General features: G+C 44.3%; 1 protein-coding gene across 2 annotated transcripts in view; it reads right to left on the reverse strand.

Moving 5' to 3' along the window:
- Positions 1–19935, reverse strand: part of LOC119379410 (insulin-degrading enzyme) — a 439455-nt gene that overhangs the window by 336182 nt on the left and 83338 nt on the right. Inside the window, exon 8 of one of the 2 annotated variants that reach the window (XM_037648727.2) lies at positions 16730–16932. The exons of the other annotated variant lie outside the window; for it this stretch is intronic. Within the exon in view, the coding sequence (XP_037504655.1) occupies positions 16730–16932 (203 nt within the window). The remainder of the gene's footprint in view (positions 1–16729; positions 16933–19935) is intronic. 2 annotated transcript variants of the gene reach the window in all.

The raw sequence follows: 19935 nt of genomic DNA on the forward strand, positions 1-19935 counted from the left end.
TCGTCCTCTTATAAACGCCGCTCGCTCTCGGAGCCCGTGCTTTTGCCTTGACTGTCGCCATAGCGAATTGTCGCTGAGTCCCATCCAATAAACCGCTTAACACTCTAAACTTCCAGCGTACCTCATTCTTCAAGCGACCAGCGAATCCAAAGTTAATTACTCCCACTCGGGTGGTGCGTCTCAGGCGCCGAGTGTGGAGCTTTGTTGTCTACCTTCAAACTTAATTTCACCTCCCACTTCGTTATATCACCTCGGGTGGTGCGCTCGGGCGCCGAGTGTGGAGTGTGGTTTCTCATCTTCAAAAGAACCTGAACTTTACTGTCACTTTGAAAAGTAGCAGTTGCAGCACTGTAAGCAAAACGGTGTCAACTTGGACATGGAGGACAGAAACAAGTTTTGGCTACGGTTGACTTTTCTATGGATTGGATCGAAATATGCAGTTGCTAACATAATGCTGAAAGCCGTGGGATACAGCATTTGTTTAACATGGTTGATTTTGGCAATGCTACTGCATCGTGAGGCTAATATAATGCGTTGCTGGGCGAGTTGGTTCACTGTGAAAATAAGAGCAGAGTATGTCCTGTCTTTTTTGCGTTCTGCTTTATTATCATGCAACGTGAGGGTTGACGAGCAACAGGAATCATTTTTAACCCCTTGTGGTTTGAAACCTTTATCCACCTACCATTCGTTCCGGTCCAAAGCTAAAGAAAGTAAAGCTCAAGCAAAAAGAAGTTCATATTCTATTAGAGATGGCGCATAACAGCGAGAAAGCGTCCACGTGAATCAACCATGAAAGAGCTTGTCAAGCAGCACCCAACAATGGATCGTTGCGGGCATGTTGCGTAGTCAGGAGAGGACCAACAACAGACCACAAAGGGTTAAAAACTCGCGTTACAACTGAGTAAATACGGTACACAAACCTGTTTGCATGACCCCCATAGACAAATTTCCACAGCTGGTTTGTGAATCAAAACTAGATGGGCCACCGCACCGTGGCCGTACCGCTGCTGTTATGCGCTGCTCAATACGTCTCCGCGCCACATCGTCTGCTCGGCGTCCCCATAGCGTCTGCGCGCAGCAAGTAAAAGCGAGCAGATGCAGCGCCGGAAAAGTCAACATGGCAGCACCTGTGGATGCAGTTTCCTTCCGCCTCTAATTTATCACGTTGTCATCCTGCGCGTGTGGCCCGTAAGTTCGAAACCTACGCATTTAGTTCTTTTATATTGCATCGTGAAGCTTCGAGAGCAATTTATTCGTCAACATTCTGCAGTGTTTCCAAGGTTCATTCTCAAATTTTCAGAGACAAGGCTTAGTAGGCGGGCTAAATAAACACAGCTAATCTCAAATAAAGACAAAGCACACGGATGTTTTTTCCCCAGTGTGAGATGACACAAAGGAATAGCCGATTTCGCCATTTATTCATGCTCTGAGGACAGTGGGCGAGTAGCAAGCGCGAGTTTGGATCGAAGCGGGCGGTCATGTCTGCATAGGCGCTGCTATGTTGGCTTGTAACCCAGCTACTGGCGGTTGCTAATAAACATTAAAGGTGTATGCGATAAATGCGAAATAGATTAAACATATCACTTATCGCTGCGGCGTAGTACATACCAAACAAACGCAAATGTTCAACGTTATCAACTTTGAGGCGATACATGTAGAACTATGTTTCGCTGCGCAAGCGTGTGACTTGCTTACACCCTGCTGCAACCAGCCTGTGTGGTACAGCCACGGCCGCTTCGCTGACCCAATGCGTTGGCTGGGGCACCGGCAGGGGGAAGGCCAGTTACGATCACGTGATCAAACATGGCAGCACCGTGCACCGCTGCGGAAAATCGTCTATTCCGATGCGCAGCGCCTATAGGGGCGCCACTGAAAGCCGCATAGCGGCGGCCGTTGGAACGCTGATGGGTCGCGTAGCAGACGCCTCATTTCACTGCAAGCATGACGGAAGTGCACGCGTGCGATTTGCCGCTTGTGCGCGTCCCTGATAATTACTTTTGCGGTGATAGTGTGCGCAAAGGAGCCGCGCGTTATAATAGTGGACATGTGTCCGATGTCACAGCTGTGTGGGACGACTATGTCACTATACGCACCAAGTGTTTGCCACAGACAAGCGTCAACAAGCTTTCCTACAAAGTGGAGCTCATCGTAAGTACACCGCTTTCTTTATAACGTCCGATCACTAATGCCTGCATGCGTTGACAGCATGAACCAACGTTTTTCTCGACACAGTAGCTTCGTTTACGTGCCATGTGTTTACATAGTAGGTTTTGAGGGAGCGCTGTCGCACCGGCGCATGGATTTCACGGGTGCGGCCACGCGAAGGGTCAGTGTTGGTAAAACTTTGAAACCAGCACGATAAACTTGTGAAAAATATCTCGGCAGCTTGCGCTAGTGGCGCGGGACTGAGTCACTGCGGAGCTGGTGGTCACCTAGCTTGTCATAGCAGCTTGGCTACGTATTTGCTGGATGTGTTCAGAGAAGAACGTCGGTGCATGTCCGTCGACCCCCTGTAATTCGCTGAAAAAATATATTTTGTTGTCTTCACGAATACGTTTAGCTCTTCGACAGCAATTTGTTCGGGATCAAATTTTCGTCAGAATGAGATGCATCCAGAGACTCTACGGCGATCTGTTTGAAGCGGTTGAAACAGTTCTGGCACAAAATGTCGGTTTCTCTGATGGATGAGGCTTCTTCTGGCGTGCGCGTTCAGGAGGAGTGGCGTCTTAGCCGCGCCAGACACACTGGCGCGGCGCGCGCGAAGACACCGCCACCGCTGCGCGGCTCGCCGTTGCTGGTCTGCGCGTTCGGGAGTGGCGTCGTAGCCGCGCCAGACAGACTGGCGCCGGCGCGTGCGCAGACTCGCCATTGCCGCGCGCGGCTCGCCGCTGCTGGTCTGCACGTTCGGGAGGAGTGGCGTCATAGCCTCACCAGACACACATCAAAGGGGGGCAAAGGATCATCTCAGCGCCCCAGGCCCCACTACGTTAATGCAAGGGGCAGATTTTGCGCCCCCCCCCCCCTTGGCAAATAGGAAAGCCCCCACCCCCCGTGCGCACGCCTATGGCCCCACTCATAACACAGCTGTGTAAAGCGAATGAGCATTAGTGGGATACATCAAGGGTGTTTTTTATTAGCATGAAGTCATGTTACGAGGCATTCAAAGGGAGGTTGAATCGGTTGAATGTCCTGTCAAAAGCCTTCAGTGCGCAGGTGCCATGTTTTAAAGCCAATATGCATACAGTTGAGGCGAGCGCACAGCGAACATTCTGTACCGGTGATCGCATTCCAGTGCCATCATTAGGTAGAATGCAGCCCATTTCGTGCAGCACGTGTGATTCCATGGCGCTTTTGTAAAGGAGCCGTCACCTGCCCCACATTCTCTGGCATAGCGCTTCGCGCCATTCGTTTTCAAGAGAGCCTAGGCATCGCGTCTTATCAGTGATAACAACCTCATGTGCATTGTAGCGTCTACAATACAGGCGAGGCGACCAAATGTAAACGTAGTAGCGTTCGCTGAAGACGTGGTGACATAAATGGAGAATAAAAACACGGTAATCGGTCTAACACTACCGTAAACAAGCGCGATTGCTTAGCTTCTACGTCGTACAGCCGCAATCCACCGCCACCGTCGCTCTCGCTCAAATAGCACCAGAAACCTGTAGAAGTGCGTTCCTGGCGATTTTTTCGGTGTGTTTGGGCAGCCGACAACGCAGCAGTTATTTTTCGACATCGCTGAGGCCGACAGAGTCATTAAATCACGATGAAAAACACATCCATCCGTGCACTCGCGTAGACACTCGCGCGAACACTGATCGCCCGGACCCATCAGCGCTTCCGAGCCGTGGCGGCAGATGGCGTCGTCGGCGCTTTGCGCATCGCCTAAAGCATACGATGATTTCTGGTTTAAAAAGCCTGTGTTATATAACATTCGTGATATGCAGATGTGTCAGCCAGCTATAAAGCTGTCGTCATACAATCTGCTATAGGTTAGTCAGACGTCACAAAAGAACTAACCTAGCCCTGCTTTTGCTGTGGGACATACAAACAACGCATTTTACATTTTTCTCCCCGAGCTTTGGGTGCGAACCAATGTGACAAAGGTTCCTCTAGAGAGATGGTAACCAGCCCATGGAGCTGATGTAAACCAATAGGGTCCACTGAAAGATAACAGCGGTTTACTTACCTATGCCTTCTTCAGTGAGGTCAACATTGACAATGGTAAGCTGAAGCCCCGTGCCCATCTTTCTCTCCACCTACTAAAGAATTAACCCAGCCTGCAAAAACAAATTGGAGTCCATATCCATCAAAGAAGCTCATAGTAACCAAAAATTGTGAATGAGTTTTCAGGAATTTCATGCCGACAATGCCTTAGTGGCATTGTTAGCATGAAATTGTCGGCATCAAATGGGCGCGTGTGCTATCCTATATGTAGCATGAAATAAACAAAACAACGTTGTCCCCTAAAAGCATTAAACATCATTTTTCCCGTTTATTACACTACACATGTAGATAGCACGCGCACCCATTTCCTTTCCTTAACGCTGGCGCGATCGCAGACTGGCAGCGGGAACCAACAAGCCGACCGGACAGAGAGAGACAGCCCTCTTGTGTTTGTGCCAGCGGTTGCCCACATCACACGAAGAACCCGGGAGCCACCGACAATCGACCAAAGGACTAAGCCCTTTGTTTTCTACATAGAGCTGACTATCCCTCTAAGCGACATTTTTGCATTATTGCTAGCATCACAATAAAGTGTTGTTTGTTGACCTAGCCTGTTGTCTTATTCGCCCGAACCCATTGTAGCCGCGATTACTCGTGCTACTACAGGAAGGGGATGTTAACACGTGCATGGTACGACTGTGTGCAGCTGGAACCAGAGCTAGGCTTCAGCACCAGCGTGCATAGAGCGAACCCTGTCATAGATTTAGTTAGGCACGAGCAAATATTCGAGCGCTTCAAATATTCAAACGAACGTTACAGTATTCAAATTCACTTCGATGAGAATTCGAAATTTGCAAAATTTCGAAGTATTCGAAATGAACTAATACGTATATTTTACCACACGTAACCCCCTGAAAGAGTGGTTTCACTGCAGCGTGTGGCTGCTATGCCGTGAAACCGCCTTGTTCAGTGGAAATCCACAGTGTCACGAAGCCACACTTTCCCCTTAGGTAAGGGTATACATTACCTGCATCTCATTATTATTTTTCAAGTTAGGAGCAAGTTATACGGATATATGCACTAAGTATAGCAAATCTTATAATGTAACCTATTTTACTGCCGATAACTTGCACCCTACACTATCCGAATCCTACGAATATTTTAAGTTGCTTCCACTTTGCTTCAAACCAAAAAAGTTGCATTCGCACAAGCTTTGTTCTAATCCTTAACTATATTGCACAAGTTGGGTAATGACAATATGCCCATTTTTCTTTATCACATGTGATATATACTATTCAAACTATTTGATTCAAAATTATTCAACCAAATCACTGTGTACTTCAAATCTCAAATTTACTATTCACCCATCTATAACTATAACCTAAATTCCTAGGAAGTGCATGCTATTTTTGTCCTTTAAAAAAAATGACCACAAGAGATGTTGAATCAACTCCCTCGTGCCTTTAGCTCGGAAAGCAAACTCCCTGGGCCTTCATGTCCAATAAGATGGGCAACATAATCTCCAGCTACAAAGACAATGAAATGTACCATGTAGAATCCACACACTAGCACTATAATAATATCTGGGGTTTAATGTCCCGAAACCAGGATGTGATTATAAGGGATGCCGTAGTGGAGGGCTCCGGAAATTTGGACCATCTGGTGTTCTTTAACGTGCACTGACATCACACAGTACACGCCTCCATCGAAATGTGACCGCCGTGGCCGGGATCAAACTCGCAACCTTTGGGTCAGCAGCCAGGCACCATAACCGCTATGCCACCGCAGCGGACCACACTATCATCAGTATCACAGTACTAGTTTGTAGCGCTCGTTTGTCTCTGTGTGTTCGTCCGTCATCTTTTGCGCTGTTATTTTACGATCATGAGCAACCAACTAGCCCAATTTACCGCCATTGTGTAGTATCAACACTTAACAAAATCTAAAGCAGGCAGAAATTTTACTTTTGCAAGATTGGCAGTGCTATTTGCATGCGGACACCTTAGATTCTAGCCGGAGTTCTACTATTTTAATTAATTGAAACCAAAATAGGACAGAAAGAACGATTGACAGGCATTTTCTTTCAATACAAAAGCCAACTTCAAAAACTGTACATTGGGGTAGGACGACAAACAACTACTGATACAGCAGCTCAAGGTAGATCAACCCCTACGAGAAAAAATTTTACAATTGCAGTCCAAAAGTTGCAATTATACTTTTGGCTCTTAAAGCGCCAGTAGCTTGAATGTTTAAAATGATCAAATTGCTAAAACGTATAAAAAAGTTACATAAATCAATATATGCCAAAATATGCATGTTGCACCAACAGTCGTAACTACAAAAGGTTGGTGCGATTCAAGTGCCACTTGCCACATATGTAAAGCGGACAATAAATAACCTGTGCATCTAACCACCTCAATCATTGCATCTCTAAGCCAAGGTGATTTATCAAAAAAAAAAATGATAAAGCTGATATCCAGGAGGTTTGTTTTTCACACAGTTGGCCATAGTACAAAAAGTTACTGCTCGTTTTCAGTCACTCTGCTTGAATGCACAGTTCCAAATATAAAAAAATATCACACAAAATTTGTACTGTTTTATACAAAATGCACTGTGGTGTATCAGTGTTAGAACGGAATGAAAACAAAAACAAAAACGAAAAACTTTATTTTTGCCGAACGAAAACATAACCAAATTTTATCTATTATTTTGTTCTGGAGTGAAACCGAAATTTTTTAAATCGTTTTTTGGTTCACGAGAAAACTTGGCAATCCGGAACAACTGAGGTCATGCAACATGAGCAGCTATGCATATCTCAGGATACAGTATTAGCCCGTACCTCAGACAGGAATTCCAAAGCAAAGATATGCTGAAACTGTGCGAAAAACAAAAACAGTGCAACCAGAGATGTTTATATTAATGCAAGTGGACTTTTGCATGCCTGTCACACAGGCCAGCATGGGAGGGCATTCTAGGATCAGATGGGATCTGAACCCACTCCCTCTGTGTGGCAGTTGAGTATTCTACCACCATTCTACCACACTCCTTCACAAAATACTCTATACAGGTCTTATGTCGGGCAAGGAATCGTGTTAAGATATAATATAGCGTGGCAGAAGAGCAAAATAACAACCTGGCGTCACACTTCCTGCTTCTCTGAAGGACGTGGGAAGACGTGTTTTACCCCTGTCCCAATTTCTTAGCTCTTTTGTTACCACGCCTATTCAAATCGATCACCGGTGATCGATGCTTTGAATCCTCGATTTTGGCACGTTGAATTTGTTTCTCGTGCACCTAGCACCTTCTACTAGTTAGTCAGCCACTCAACTTTCAGAATCAGTTTGAATTTGCCCGTTTTGGCAACACAGTGATTTTTGACAGACCTTTGCGCAAACCAATGTGTTTGTGCTGTTGGGAAAATGCGCTTGGCAGACGAACTTGAGAGAAATGCGTGCCACTGGGGTTATGCTTCAGTAATATCAAAGTTCTGTAATCAAAAGAACTTTCGCAAGTCAAATCAAATTATGGTGTCAGCTTCGCAATCTGAGAGCGTTGAGCGGTAATAATTGCCTGAAATTATGCCAGCTATTCACTAGAGAGCTTTGGAGTCGAGGAAATTTATTCTACCAAAATTATTTCCGAAAGTCCGCCACATGTATAACGTGTGGACGTGGCCTTTTCAGCCAGTTTCCAGCAGCTTTGGTTTTGCTTCTATTGTTATATCAGACACAGGGCCGCATCCCGTGTCGCTAGTCGCTCATATGGCGGCAGCGTCACACGCGCATGGGTGCGCACCTGCACCGTGAAACGTACACCGCTCGAAACTATCTTGCAACTGCACGTAAATTTAGTGACGACGAGCTTTGAGTCTGAAGATGACAGCACCTCAGCTTCAAGGTCCGATGGCGACAATGTTTTGCGTCAGCTTGGGACATCCGCAGTCGTTCAGGAGTTGGTTTCATTTACGGCCTCAAGTTGTCTCCTCCGCCGCGTGTGCTTAGCTGCTGACCTTTGTGCACAATCTTAAGCTACTCTGGTTACGTGCGAGGTCCACACGTCGCTGGGGAGCGATGTGCTGGTGCCGGCTGCAAAGCTCTCCTCACGACAAGAAGGCTGCGGAGCAGATCTCAGCCCCACACTACAGAGCAGCGCGAGACGCTTTAGGACTGCGCTTGATTTTGTTCTTCTGTTTTTTTAATACTATCTGCAAAAATGCGAAAAATATGCTTGGATGCATATTTTGGAATGCCAACCTATGCGGAGAGAGGTGGCTCATGGAAAGAGGTGACACCACAAGAACTGGTGAAGTTTATTGCACATCTGATTATACAGGTGTCGTTCACATCGCTGGCATCTATCTCTATTGGAACACCAGGAAAAACGAAAATTTTGTGTGAAAAGTGCTTGAGTGCACCTGTGTTCGGTCCCTGCCAGCAAGAACTATATTTTCGTCCACTTTACTTTCTTCACATCTATATCACAATGATTACAATACACTTAAAACAGTACAATTAACATCCCCCATTCTTTCCTTGGCTTCATTATCTGCTGGTTTTCATTAAGGTTGTGTCAAACAAAGAAGCGAGCCCTCAAAAATTTCCTTCCTTCATTCATTTACTTATTATGTAATTTAAAAGATAAAACCATATGCCAAAGGTTACTGAAAGTGCAAGTCTACCAGCATCATAGCAACGCTTTAACTTCCAATACCAAAACTAGACGAAGTGTCCGAGGCGACCGTTAAATGAGCTGTCACCTTGGCTCACTTTTTTAGAGGGGGGGGGGGGGGGGTGATGTTATAGGCATGTCAATGTCCTGAAGGGTGCCATAGGGCTCTAGTTGGTATAATTATGCGACTAATTTAGTAAAAGGGATCTTCATTGGACGGTCGTCGGCTTGCTTGGCTGGCTGCTGCTCCGTTTGTGCCGCTGGCATACATTATCGCCCTTGGATTTTATACAGAACCTCACTGCGCGGTGACAGTGACGACAAAAATGCGCTGAGAGTGTCCATACAATTACAATCGCAATAAAGCCCCAATTTGGGCGCTGAAAGACTGCACACATGACACAGAATATGGAACTATGCTGCATGGAGACGATAGAGTAGCGCACAATAGAATGCACCAAGTTCCCCGTGCCACGCATCAGCCCCAACGCTGTCCCTCTCCGCTGTTCCGAAGGCAAGGAGAGCATTGAGGACACCCTTTCCGCACAACCAAAGCACATGCTGCTCCGTTTGAGTGGCCTCCCTTTGTTTGTGGCACACTATTTGAAAAATGTGTCCACAAAAACTGCATCCAAGTCAACCATATGACCACTGGTACCAGCAGAAGTTTCAATTTACTGCCTTGGCTTTCTGCCACAGTAGCAGTAAAACTTTGTTATATTGAAATAGCAGATATAAATTCTTAGTTATATTGAGGGTAAAGTACATGCTGTTCCATGCAGTCTTGCGCAGTAACTAGTTACTAGTAAAGCGTTACCGGTAACTAGTTATGTTTTTCAGTAACTTGTAACTGTAACTAGCTACTTTTGTGTTAGCAGAACTTGTAACTGTAACACTGTTAATTTTTTACACAGTAGCTGTAACGGAAAATACCGTTAGTTACTTCTGTTGTTATAAAAAATTATCCAACAGCAGCCCTCCTTAAAGGCTGACGTTAAACGTTTTCCACTTTTTCTAACCTTATTCTTTACCATATCCTCACCACCTTTCAACTTTCCATAACAGGGCTCCCTTCGCAGTTTAGAAGAGGAGGCCGCTAAGAGGATTATCTTCCCTGCAGAAGACAGTGGTCGAAAGTTGGTCTTTAACGAACTTCAAGTTTACTTGTAAAAAAATGTAAATCAGTCATGTTAAAACTGAACAGTTTGCTAAGTTCACGTCAGTTTTTTTTTTTTCATATGTAAAATTTTTTCTCACTTGAGCTTATAGCTCTGTTCTTGGTGTGCCACTGGAGCATTAGGACGCCAAGTTTAAGTTTAGTCTCCTTCATCCGAGGCTCCAAGGTATCGAGTTTGACAGGCGGCTAGAAAGCAGCAGCACGCGAAACGGCTTGAAACAATTTTTTAAAAACCATTTTGGAACTGGTTGTAAAGGTTTACTCCGACTTAAAACAACAATTATTAATGAAATGATATAGAAGCTCCGCCTCCAATGCAGGTGGCATCCTCAGTATACACTGTCAACAAAAAAAAAATAGAGGATGTCGACCGGTCCACTAATCCTACATGTCCTTATAAGCGTCCAGTATGACGCCGTGGTTGTTGCAAGCCGAAGCGTCGCAGCAAAGGAACCTGTATTCCAGGAGTTTTCAACCCCCCCCTTTCATTCACAAGCCAGCGTCGTCCCATTGTTTAGGTCGGAATGTCAAACTCACCTCAGCTAGAGGGCCACATTCATGAAATTTAGTCTCGCAAGGGCCGGGACAGTGAAGAAGGTTGAAGCGGTGGGGGGTTCTACAAAACGTCACCTAACGCTGCCATCTGAAAGAACGCATTTCTTATATCTCATATATGAAAAATTCTGCAGGGGATTTGGCGTCACAATTCGAAAAACGTCGATACTGATATCTAAAATGACTTAAATCTGGACACCGATTCTGAAATATAGAGATTTTTTCCCACGGTTTGTTTCACACATGTAACCACATGGGGAGCCTCCCGAAAAAGAATGCTTGAGACTAGTGCCGTCTCTATAGACTACCCAAACTAAGTGTTATTAGTCGCAGGAGGCGAAAAATAATGCGCGTACCATATAGCAAAGTGACACACTTTTTTCATTGTGAAGGTGCGGACCACTAGCCAAACGTCCGAGGGCCGCGTGTTTGAGACCCCTGGTTTAGGTAAAAGCTGGGTGATTCCACCCAAGATCGAACAAACGATGGCTGGTCGACCTCTTAAATTTACTTCAAAATTTTATATATTATTGCTTGATGAGTGGAAAGAAGAGATCCGCAATTTGTTTTGCCACCAAAATTTTTTCAAAGCACAGGAAATCAATAATGACGAAGAGGTGAAGTTAGGGTGGCTAGAATGGGGAGGTGTGAAAAGCGGGCCGCGGAAACCGGTCCCCAATGTGCGCCGATGCCGCAAGGGGCGCTGTACGCAGGGGCGCGTGGCGTTTGAGCAGACGACGTACAGCGCAGCCTTGCTAGCGTCGGACGATTATGGCTCGCGCTATTTTTTGCGTGCTACACTTTGCAGCGTTAATCGTTTTTCTTTTTACCTCAGCGATTGCGTTAATAAAGCGTAGACTTCCTCCCCCATTTGAAAAGCAGGGTTCGTATTGCACGCCGAGTAGCACTGCGCGTGCCAGAGTAATATTGCTAGCGGCATTTCGCGCACGCCACTTTTAAGCAGCAAGTTTTTTTTTTTTGTTTTTTTTTTGCGCTTGTGTCCTGCCGTTTTACCACTTGCCATTATGTATCACTGCAACTTATTCAAGTCATTTTTAGTGCTTATTCACATGGTTAAGGTATGTCTTTTTTTTTAAAAAAGTGAATTTTTTTTACTTTGATGTTCTGAAAATGTACGAACATACAGAATTGCGGTTCACAAAAAATTACGCTTCTATTTGGTTCTGTTCGAAAGTTATGGTCCTTTCTTTGTGACTACACTCAAATTGAAAATGACATGTTCGGAAAATTTAATTATTGTTTTTCTCGAAACTTGATTTTCAGTAGGTTTTTGTTGCGAAAAAGCTCATAGCTATTGAACAGATCAATATTTTCCCATGAAACTTTCCATGCTTCTTGCTCAGACATTTACTTGCGCCTGTGCAATGAACTAGAATCATTGAAACGATGAATGACTTTTAATGTTATAATACTTCAATTGAAATGCAACCTTCTGAAACAACACGACTTATGGTGGCTTTAGGCTATAATATACCTAATAATATTGATAGCGCAAGGATTCTAGCTCATCGCACAGCGTACATACACAGCAGGGGCGTAGCAAGAATTTTTTTTATGGGGGGGGGGGGTGTTCAACCATGTTCGTGCGTGCGTTTGTATGTGTGCGTGTATATATACATATGCAAAATTGAAAAATTTGGGGGAGGGGAGGGTGGTTGAACCCCCCAACCCCCGCCCCCTTGGCTACGCCCCTGGTACACAGCTATAATGCTGCGAAGCCATTTTTTTTTGTATGGTTGGATTGGTATAGTTATGACTATTGCCGTGATGGCCGTATTATGCGTAATATTGGTAATCAAGGGCGTCCGCAGAACTTTTTCCAGGGGGGTGCATCAACAGAGGGTGGGGGGGGGGGGAGGGGGGCATACAGCATAGGTAGCTTTTGTTTCATTGCCGTGACATGACCGGCAAGATTCGTCCATAGCAGCATGTAACGTGCAAAGTTGGCAGGTAATCCTGAATGATATTTCACGTGGATATGTGGGACTGGAGAGTGCTAATCAAGCTGTGTAGCTTACTGCTACTCCATAGAAAATTATTATCCAATATTCCAAGGGGGGGCGGCCCTTCCGGACGCCCATGTTGGTAATTACATTATAATTACCTTCCGTTATTTTACTGAACGCACTTGCAGAGCCCTTTTAAACTGTTCGCCCAAAGGCAAACACAAAACAATTAATTTTGGGTCAAAACCTAAGATTTCTAAAAAGGTGGAAACATACCTAAAAATTGCCTGCTCTCGCGCTTGTACCCATTACTATGCACTAGCTGCTGGTCAAAACGTCATGTGTTCGTTTTGTCGGCAGGTTGAAAGATTTATTACTTCAAAGGAAACACATTCGTACACGAAGCAAGTTTATTTGAACTCTGCAATAAAGAGCTATCTACAGAACACAGGTCTTAGCCCACTTGGCTTTCTCTTCTTCCTCCTTATGGTTAACCCCCTTTAAAAATAAATGCACCCGAGTTAAGGAATAAAAGTGTACAACATATCACGTTGTACACGCTGTCGTTCACTTCAGACTACGCAATACCAACTAGCCCAACGTCGTTCCCCTCTACGTGCCTTGCGTAGAAATGCTTCTCGCATTGTGCTGCGTTCCTTGTCAGCTGCCTCTCAGCTCTCGGTATCGCACGACCTTACTTCTAAAATAACTCTTTCCACGCCAGTACTCGGAACAAACATGCCTTTTCTGTCGACGACAGTACCCAGAGTTGCAGCCAGGAACGAAGCAACAACGTGCAGTTTTCTTCTTCAGTTTATATCCTCACACCTCAAAAATCCATGACCCTTGAGCAATAAGCACCACTTGAACGATGAAAAATACGACGCCGCGTTGCCGAGTGCTAGGCTTTCCTCCGGTAATCTGCAACGGCGGCGGCCGTACCGGCCGTACCATGCAGCGCCCCTTGCAGCAGCGCCCCTGGCGGCATCGGCGCGCAGAGGGACCCTCTCTGGCAAGGGAAACACGCTGCGCTCAGCACACCTCCCCATTCTAGCCACCCTAGTGAAGTGGAGCGCACATCCACTCTGCTGTTTCGGCCAACTTTCGTTATGAATTGCACAAAATATATTAAAGTTAGGTAGCTGAAATTTCTTTACCTAAATATATGCATGTTTTTGCTTCTGCTCAGGTATTTTTAGTTTTGATGTGTAGTGTAGATGTTTTTATAAAAAAACCTCAAAATTGGCCCAGGAAACGTAATTTTCTTTACTTTCAAAACCTTTTTCGGTACCGACACCTTTTTCGGCACTGCTGGCCTTTTAATAAAACAAATCCAATCCTGCCTGCATTTTTTTATACACTTGCTGGGCAAGAAGTCGGAATTGCCCATCCTTGCCTAAGGGTCTCATTGGAGGGGCCGTAACTATTAGTGCAACGAAATTATGCAATATGTTTTCAATGATTGTGAAAGCTGATGTGGAGGAGAATAAGTGGACAAAGTTTAAGAAATTTAAAAAATGGGGTTTTTTTTTAATTGTTGTCAGAAGTTTCCATTGTTCGGTGTTTTCTTGAACTTAGCCCGATTGTATCTCTTTACTGAAAACTTATATAAATATAAGATTCGGCAGTTCGGTAGATAAGTATGCGAAGAACGTAATGCGGAATTTCTGTCGCTCTGCTACAAGGCTTTTTTGAGATAAAGACCTTCAAAGTAAAGAAAATAACGTTTCCTGGGCCAATTTTGAGGTTTTTTATAATAACATCTACACTACACATAAAAACTAAAAATACCTGAGCCGAAGCAAAAACACGCATATATTTAGTTAAAGAAATTTCAGCTACCTAACTTTAATATATTTTGTGCAATTCATAATGAAAGTTGGCCAGAACAGCAGAGTGGATGAGCGCTCCGCTCCACCTTTTCATCATTATTGATTCCCTGTGCTTCGTAAAAATTTTTGGCCGGCAAAACAAACTGCGGATCTCTTCTTTCCACTCATCAGGCAATAATATAAAAAAATTTTGCAGTAAATTTAAGAGGCCGACCAGCCATGGTTTGTTCGATCTTACGTAGAATCACCCAGCTATGCCCTGTTCTCCAGCAGTGTTCAACAAGCTCCCTATATAGAGCGCATTGCATCAGTTGCTCTAGCAACATCCCCTCTGTGCTCCTCGTTGATCCTTTCCTGCCCGTTTCGCCAATGCAAGTCGTGCCACGATACCCACATCACACTTGTAGATGACGCCACTCTGATCGTCCGCAGTGTGCGGTCTTTGGGTTTCGCAAAAACATGTCTTAAAGGGACCGACAACTGCCCAGAACATGAAATGAGATGACTCCACTGATGTAAAGATTGTCTGTTGCACTGACTCAAACCAACCCTGGTTTTTTCGTGAGAGATCGGTTTGTATTTTTATTTCTTAATTGAAAGTCGCGAAAAATGACCTGTGGCGCCTCCGGCGGCAAAAACATGAATGATCTGATGAAGACGGCCATGTGACTGTTGATTGCTGTACGCTGTCGACGATTTTTTTTTTGTTAGTATTCAAATATTGTTTGTTTCTTTATATTAAAGGTATTACTCCATAATAATGTACATATAGGCCTGCATTAGTAGTATGCATTAAAGTGGCGCTGCCTTCACATGACATAATGATCCCATGCTCGTCAACGCGTCTTGAGCAACTTTTCAGCGTGCTCATGCAACCGTGCACGCAGTTTCCAGGTCGCTAAGATTTTGGAGCCGACATAGTTTTGCTACCTACACTTCATCTCAGGAATGACGCGCGCTGCTACTCGGTGCGGCCGCGCATATGCACAGTTACGTTTTCGATTACTTGGCTTGGCTCGTGTATCGAGAGAGTAATGACGCCGGGACAAGCCATCCATGACACAGGCGCAGGCAACCTTGGGTGCAGGCACACACAAAGCTGTACAAATACCGAGAAGGTGTATAAAGCCACACATCTCATGGTAACAGCTTGCTATTTTCAAAAATGGTTGGAAAGCTCAAAATAAAGGTGGTTAAGCATAGTTACAGTAACTCCTGCGAAAGGAGAACAACGACAGCTTTCACAAGGGCTGCGGCATTGCTATCAATTCTCAGCGTTCCTGGAGCAAGCCTCCATGCGTGTTTGGAGCCTTTCAGATCGGAAAATACTGCTTATAAAATAACTACGTGTTTTTCGGATAAACCACTGCAGCTACAAACGCCACGAAGGGTGAGCTTCCTGTCGCGCCGTAAAAAACTGGGTCTAGAAAAATCAGTTGTCGGTCCCTTTAAAAAGGGTTTGTATGCCCAGCGGATGCAAAGGTTTTCGAACGGGGTCTGATACACCTTGAACATAGCGACTCGACGCAACAGACGTCGTCTTCACTCGTGGCGCACTCGCCGTTCCTCTTCGCATGCACTTCCGTGTATCGTTAATAATGCCCCAGGATACCGTTGTTGTTGTTCCCGTGAATCAACCACGTTATTCAACTCCTAGTGTTCTAGTACGTTTATTGATAAGACATAAGGAGGTGTACACAACCACTGCTTGTATTGGGCCCCCTTATAGGTTTCCTCCGTCTCGGATTTTACCAAGTGCAATTTCGACTACCAGCGTGCCTTCGTACATTTTATTAAATAAGTTCCATTATTTGGTTTGTGATCTATTGTTTTAAACTGTAACGGAAAAGTAATGACGTTACTTTTTCACAGTAACTGTAACACGTTACTTTGGCAACTCGGTAACTGTAACTGTAACAGAGTTACTTTTTTGGCTTAAGTAACTGTAACTGTAACACTGTTACTTTTTACTAGTAATGTGCTTATGACTGGTTCTATGGACATGCAGTTATAAAAACTGAAACACTTCGTTATATTGAGAATTTCACTATAACGAAGTTCATTATTTCAAGATATGTGTCACTCTTAAATATCTACTTTCAGATCTTGCCAGTTTAAATAAGTTAAAAACATGTCACCCTTAAGCAACCAAACATTCATAATCTCCGCAGCTGTGAAGCAATAGCTTGCTGTAGAGTCATGGCTATTTTGCATTTTGCGTTATTGTACAGTCATGATGGTGTCATAGCATCATTAGAGAATGAAAGGATATGACATAGCAACTTTTGCCACAGAGCATAAACAGGCACTTTTTGAACTGCACCTTCGGGACCGCATCCCAGCAGGAATGACAAGGAAGCTCTTACTCCAGCTTTGTAGTATTGCCTCAGGTCTGGTGTGGGAAATGTCATGTACAGGAACCGGTTGTCCTTGACAGGTACCACATGGGCTTGCAAGCCGAGCTGTTCAGGGCCATACGGATGTTGTGGCCAAGTTGGTCGCTCTACACCCTTGTTGGGCACAACTGAGAACAGCGGCACTACCATACGTGCTAGTTGATCCAGGGACTCTGCAAGTGTTAATGCATGATACATACTGAGAAACAACACATCTTCAAAGATCTCAAATGCTTTTATCCTTTGATAATTTTATCATTTATATTTATCACTTGATACCTCATTATAACTGACAACATATACAGGGTGCCCCAAATATCCCGAAGAACGATTTAAAAAAGAGAGGAACGTCGTTAAGCGAAGCACACCTAGTGCGTATACTATAGTAGCCACTAATTTTTACATTAATGAGGTTTAGTTATTTACTCTCGAATAGGCAGCGCAAAGGCAACGAACACGGACACAAAAAAGACGCAAACACAGGCGCTGTACTGCAACTGGTGATTTATTGTCGAAAGACCCGGCTTATGTATGTGAACCCGCGCATGCGCCCTCACAGCAGTGGATACGATGATGACCGAGGAAACCGCACAAATAAAGGCACAACAAAAAAATCAACAGAAAAAAACAACAACAAAAAACAAAAAAACAAAAAAAACACGTGGTTCTGATTAAAAAAAAAAAATTTTTTTTATCAGAACCACGTGTTTTTTTGTTTTTTTTTTGTTTTTTTTTGTTTTTTGTTGTTTTTTTCTGTTGATTTTTTTGTTGTGCCTTTATTTGTGCGGTTTCCTCGGTCATCATCGTATCCACTGCTGTGAGGGCGCATGCGCGGGTTCACATACATAAGCCGGGTCTTTCGACAATAAATCGCCAGTTGCAGTACAGCGCCTGTGTTTGCGTCTTTTTTTGTGTCCGTGTTCGTTGCCTTTGCGCTGCCTATTCGAGAATCATGGCTCACCAACTAGCCCATCAGTACATTTTAAGTTAGTTATTTAGTCCTAATTATGTATCTAACTCAACCAATCCTCACATAATCACTAAAATGTCAACAAGGCATATGTAGGCATGTTCAAATGACATCTAACTGCGCTATTTTCAACAACGTACTAATTGCGTGCTCGCTTTATTTTGCTAATAAAGAAAGCCCGCGAAATCTGAAAAATGACGTGACTAGACTGCCATGCATCAGGAAGCAGCCCCCTCAAAAAGGATCACTGTGAGGTAGCAAGTCAAGACTACGCTCCCACCTTTTGCAGGTCGGAGCGCAGTCACGTGTTATTTTTCATATTTTGCGTGCTTTCTTTATCAGCCGGAAAAATGAGAAGGTAATTAGTGCGGTGCTGAAAATAGCGCAGTTAGATGTCATTTGAGCATGCCTACATATGCATCATTGACATCTCAATGATCAAGTGAGTACTTGTCAAGTAAGAAACATAATTAGGACTAATTAACTAAACCTCATTAACGAAAAAATTAGTAGTGGCTACTACAGTATACTGGGAACAATATGCACTAGGTGTGCTTCGCGTAACGACATTCCACTTTTTTCAAATCATGCTGTGTAATATTTGGGACACCCTGTATATGTGAAAAGAAGACACTAGAGCTCAAGCATACTGTGCTAGTTTAAACCCTGCGACATGAACTGCATTTCTAAGAAGAACACTAAAAGCAGCAATAATTACTTTGTCCCTTACCCTATTACACTTTTCAGTCAGCACATATAGGAGGACTGATTACTAGTGAAGAAAATTACGGTCAATCTTTCCGTTAGGCACCAGAGAATTTTCTTGAAACTCCTAGGTTGATTCTCTGGTTCCTCAGAGTGCAATGCAGTCGTTCATACCAATACAGAACTAACTTGGTCTAAGCATACAATGGCGAAATATCATCACAGCATGCTGGCACAGAAATTTCAGAGTTGCAACACTATAGTTTCACTTATGCATCTTTTTTAGCTTACCAGGTCATCTATCATGGTAAGAATTGTTACCTTGCTACTGCTGAGGCACGTCTTTCTACATTTAGACCCAGTTATACAAACAGCATGATTTCCCAGAACTTGTTCGATATATCAAGTATTTTGATATAGTAGCCGATCAAACTCCAGCACCTAGTTTGTTATACAGAACATTGTGAAGTCAGATGAAAATGCAAAAAAAAAAGTAATGCCATGCCGCTCACCGCGCATAATATGCTCCAAAAGCAATTTATTGTCTCATAATCTGGACTTAGTTTCAGTAGGCGGTAATCTTGGTTTACACCGAGCACCTGCAACATCAATGTGAATTGCATTTTTAAATCATAAAATAATGTCAAACAACTCAAGTCTGCTCCCACAGATATCACCCCAGAAGTGTTGCAGCACATCTGTCGTGCAGACTGCTTCAGCAAATGTTGGGCGCAGGCAACTGTCTTCTGACAGTGGCCGCTCTTCTTTGTCTTCCATGTCACCAGATGCTACCACATCAGCGACAATTTTCGCATCCAGCAGGCTTGCCGTCACTGTTACCTTTGTCATCAACCATGACAAAATCTTCAAAACTGACTTCTTGGGGCACGGTGTCTTGAGGCACAGTGTCAGGAATGCAGGAAAGTTCCTCCCAAAGAGTGGGAAACTCACCATCATCTTCAGCTGCACTTGCGGCTTCCGCACCCACCCAACACAGTCCAGCATGCCGAAAACAGTTCTTATTAGCATCACATGTTACATCTTGCCAAGCGTGGCTGATTATCTGGATCGTGCCTAGCAAATTTATCTTCAATTCTTCGTTCATCCGCAACTTCATGAACCCCACGATGTCCACAAACCATTTCTCCAGGGATCTCTCAAGTTCATCGTAGGCCAGCTTTGAAATGCAATGGTCATTGGCATTTGGTCGTTCCCGTGCATTGGCTTGAATGGCCCCCTTGTTTTTGAGGATCATTTTCAGCGTGCTCCTCGCAATCTCGAAGTGCACTGCGACGTCCGATTTGTTTTCTCCAAGTTCAACATGGCGAATAATCTCGACTTTGTCGCAAAACAGCTGGGTCTGCTGCTGCTTCATCATCATCCTTCAGGCACACTGAACGCCGTAGGTATGCCAACATAGGAATGGTTAGAACCACCTATACAACACACAATGCACAAGCACAACACCAAACGTCTATAAACATGTACACAGGCGTCCACT

Source organism: Rhipicephalus sanguineus, chromosome 1 (assembly GCF_013339695.2).
Source record: "Rhipicephalus sanguineus isolate Rsan-2018 chromosome 1, BIME_Rsan_1.4, whole genome shotgun sequence".
Lineage (NCBI taxonomy): Eukaryota > Metazoa > Arthropoda > Arachnida > Ixodida > Ixodidae > Rhipicephalus > Rhipicephalus sanguineus.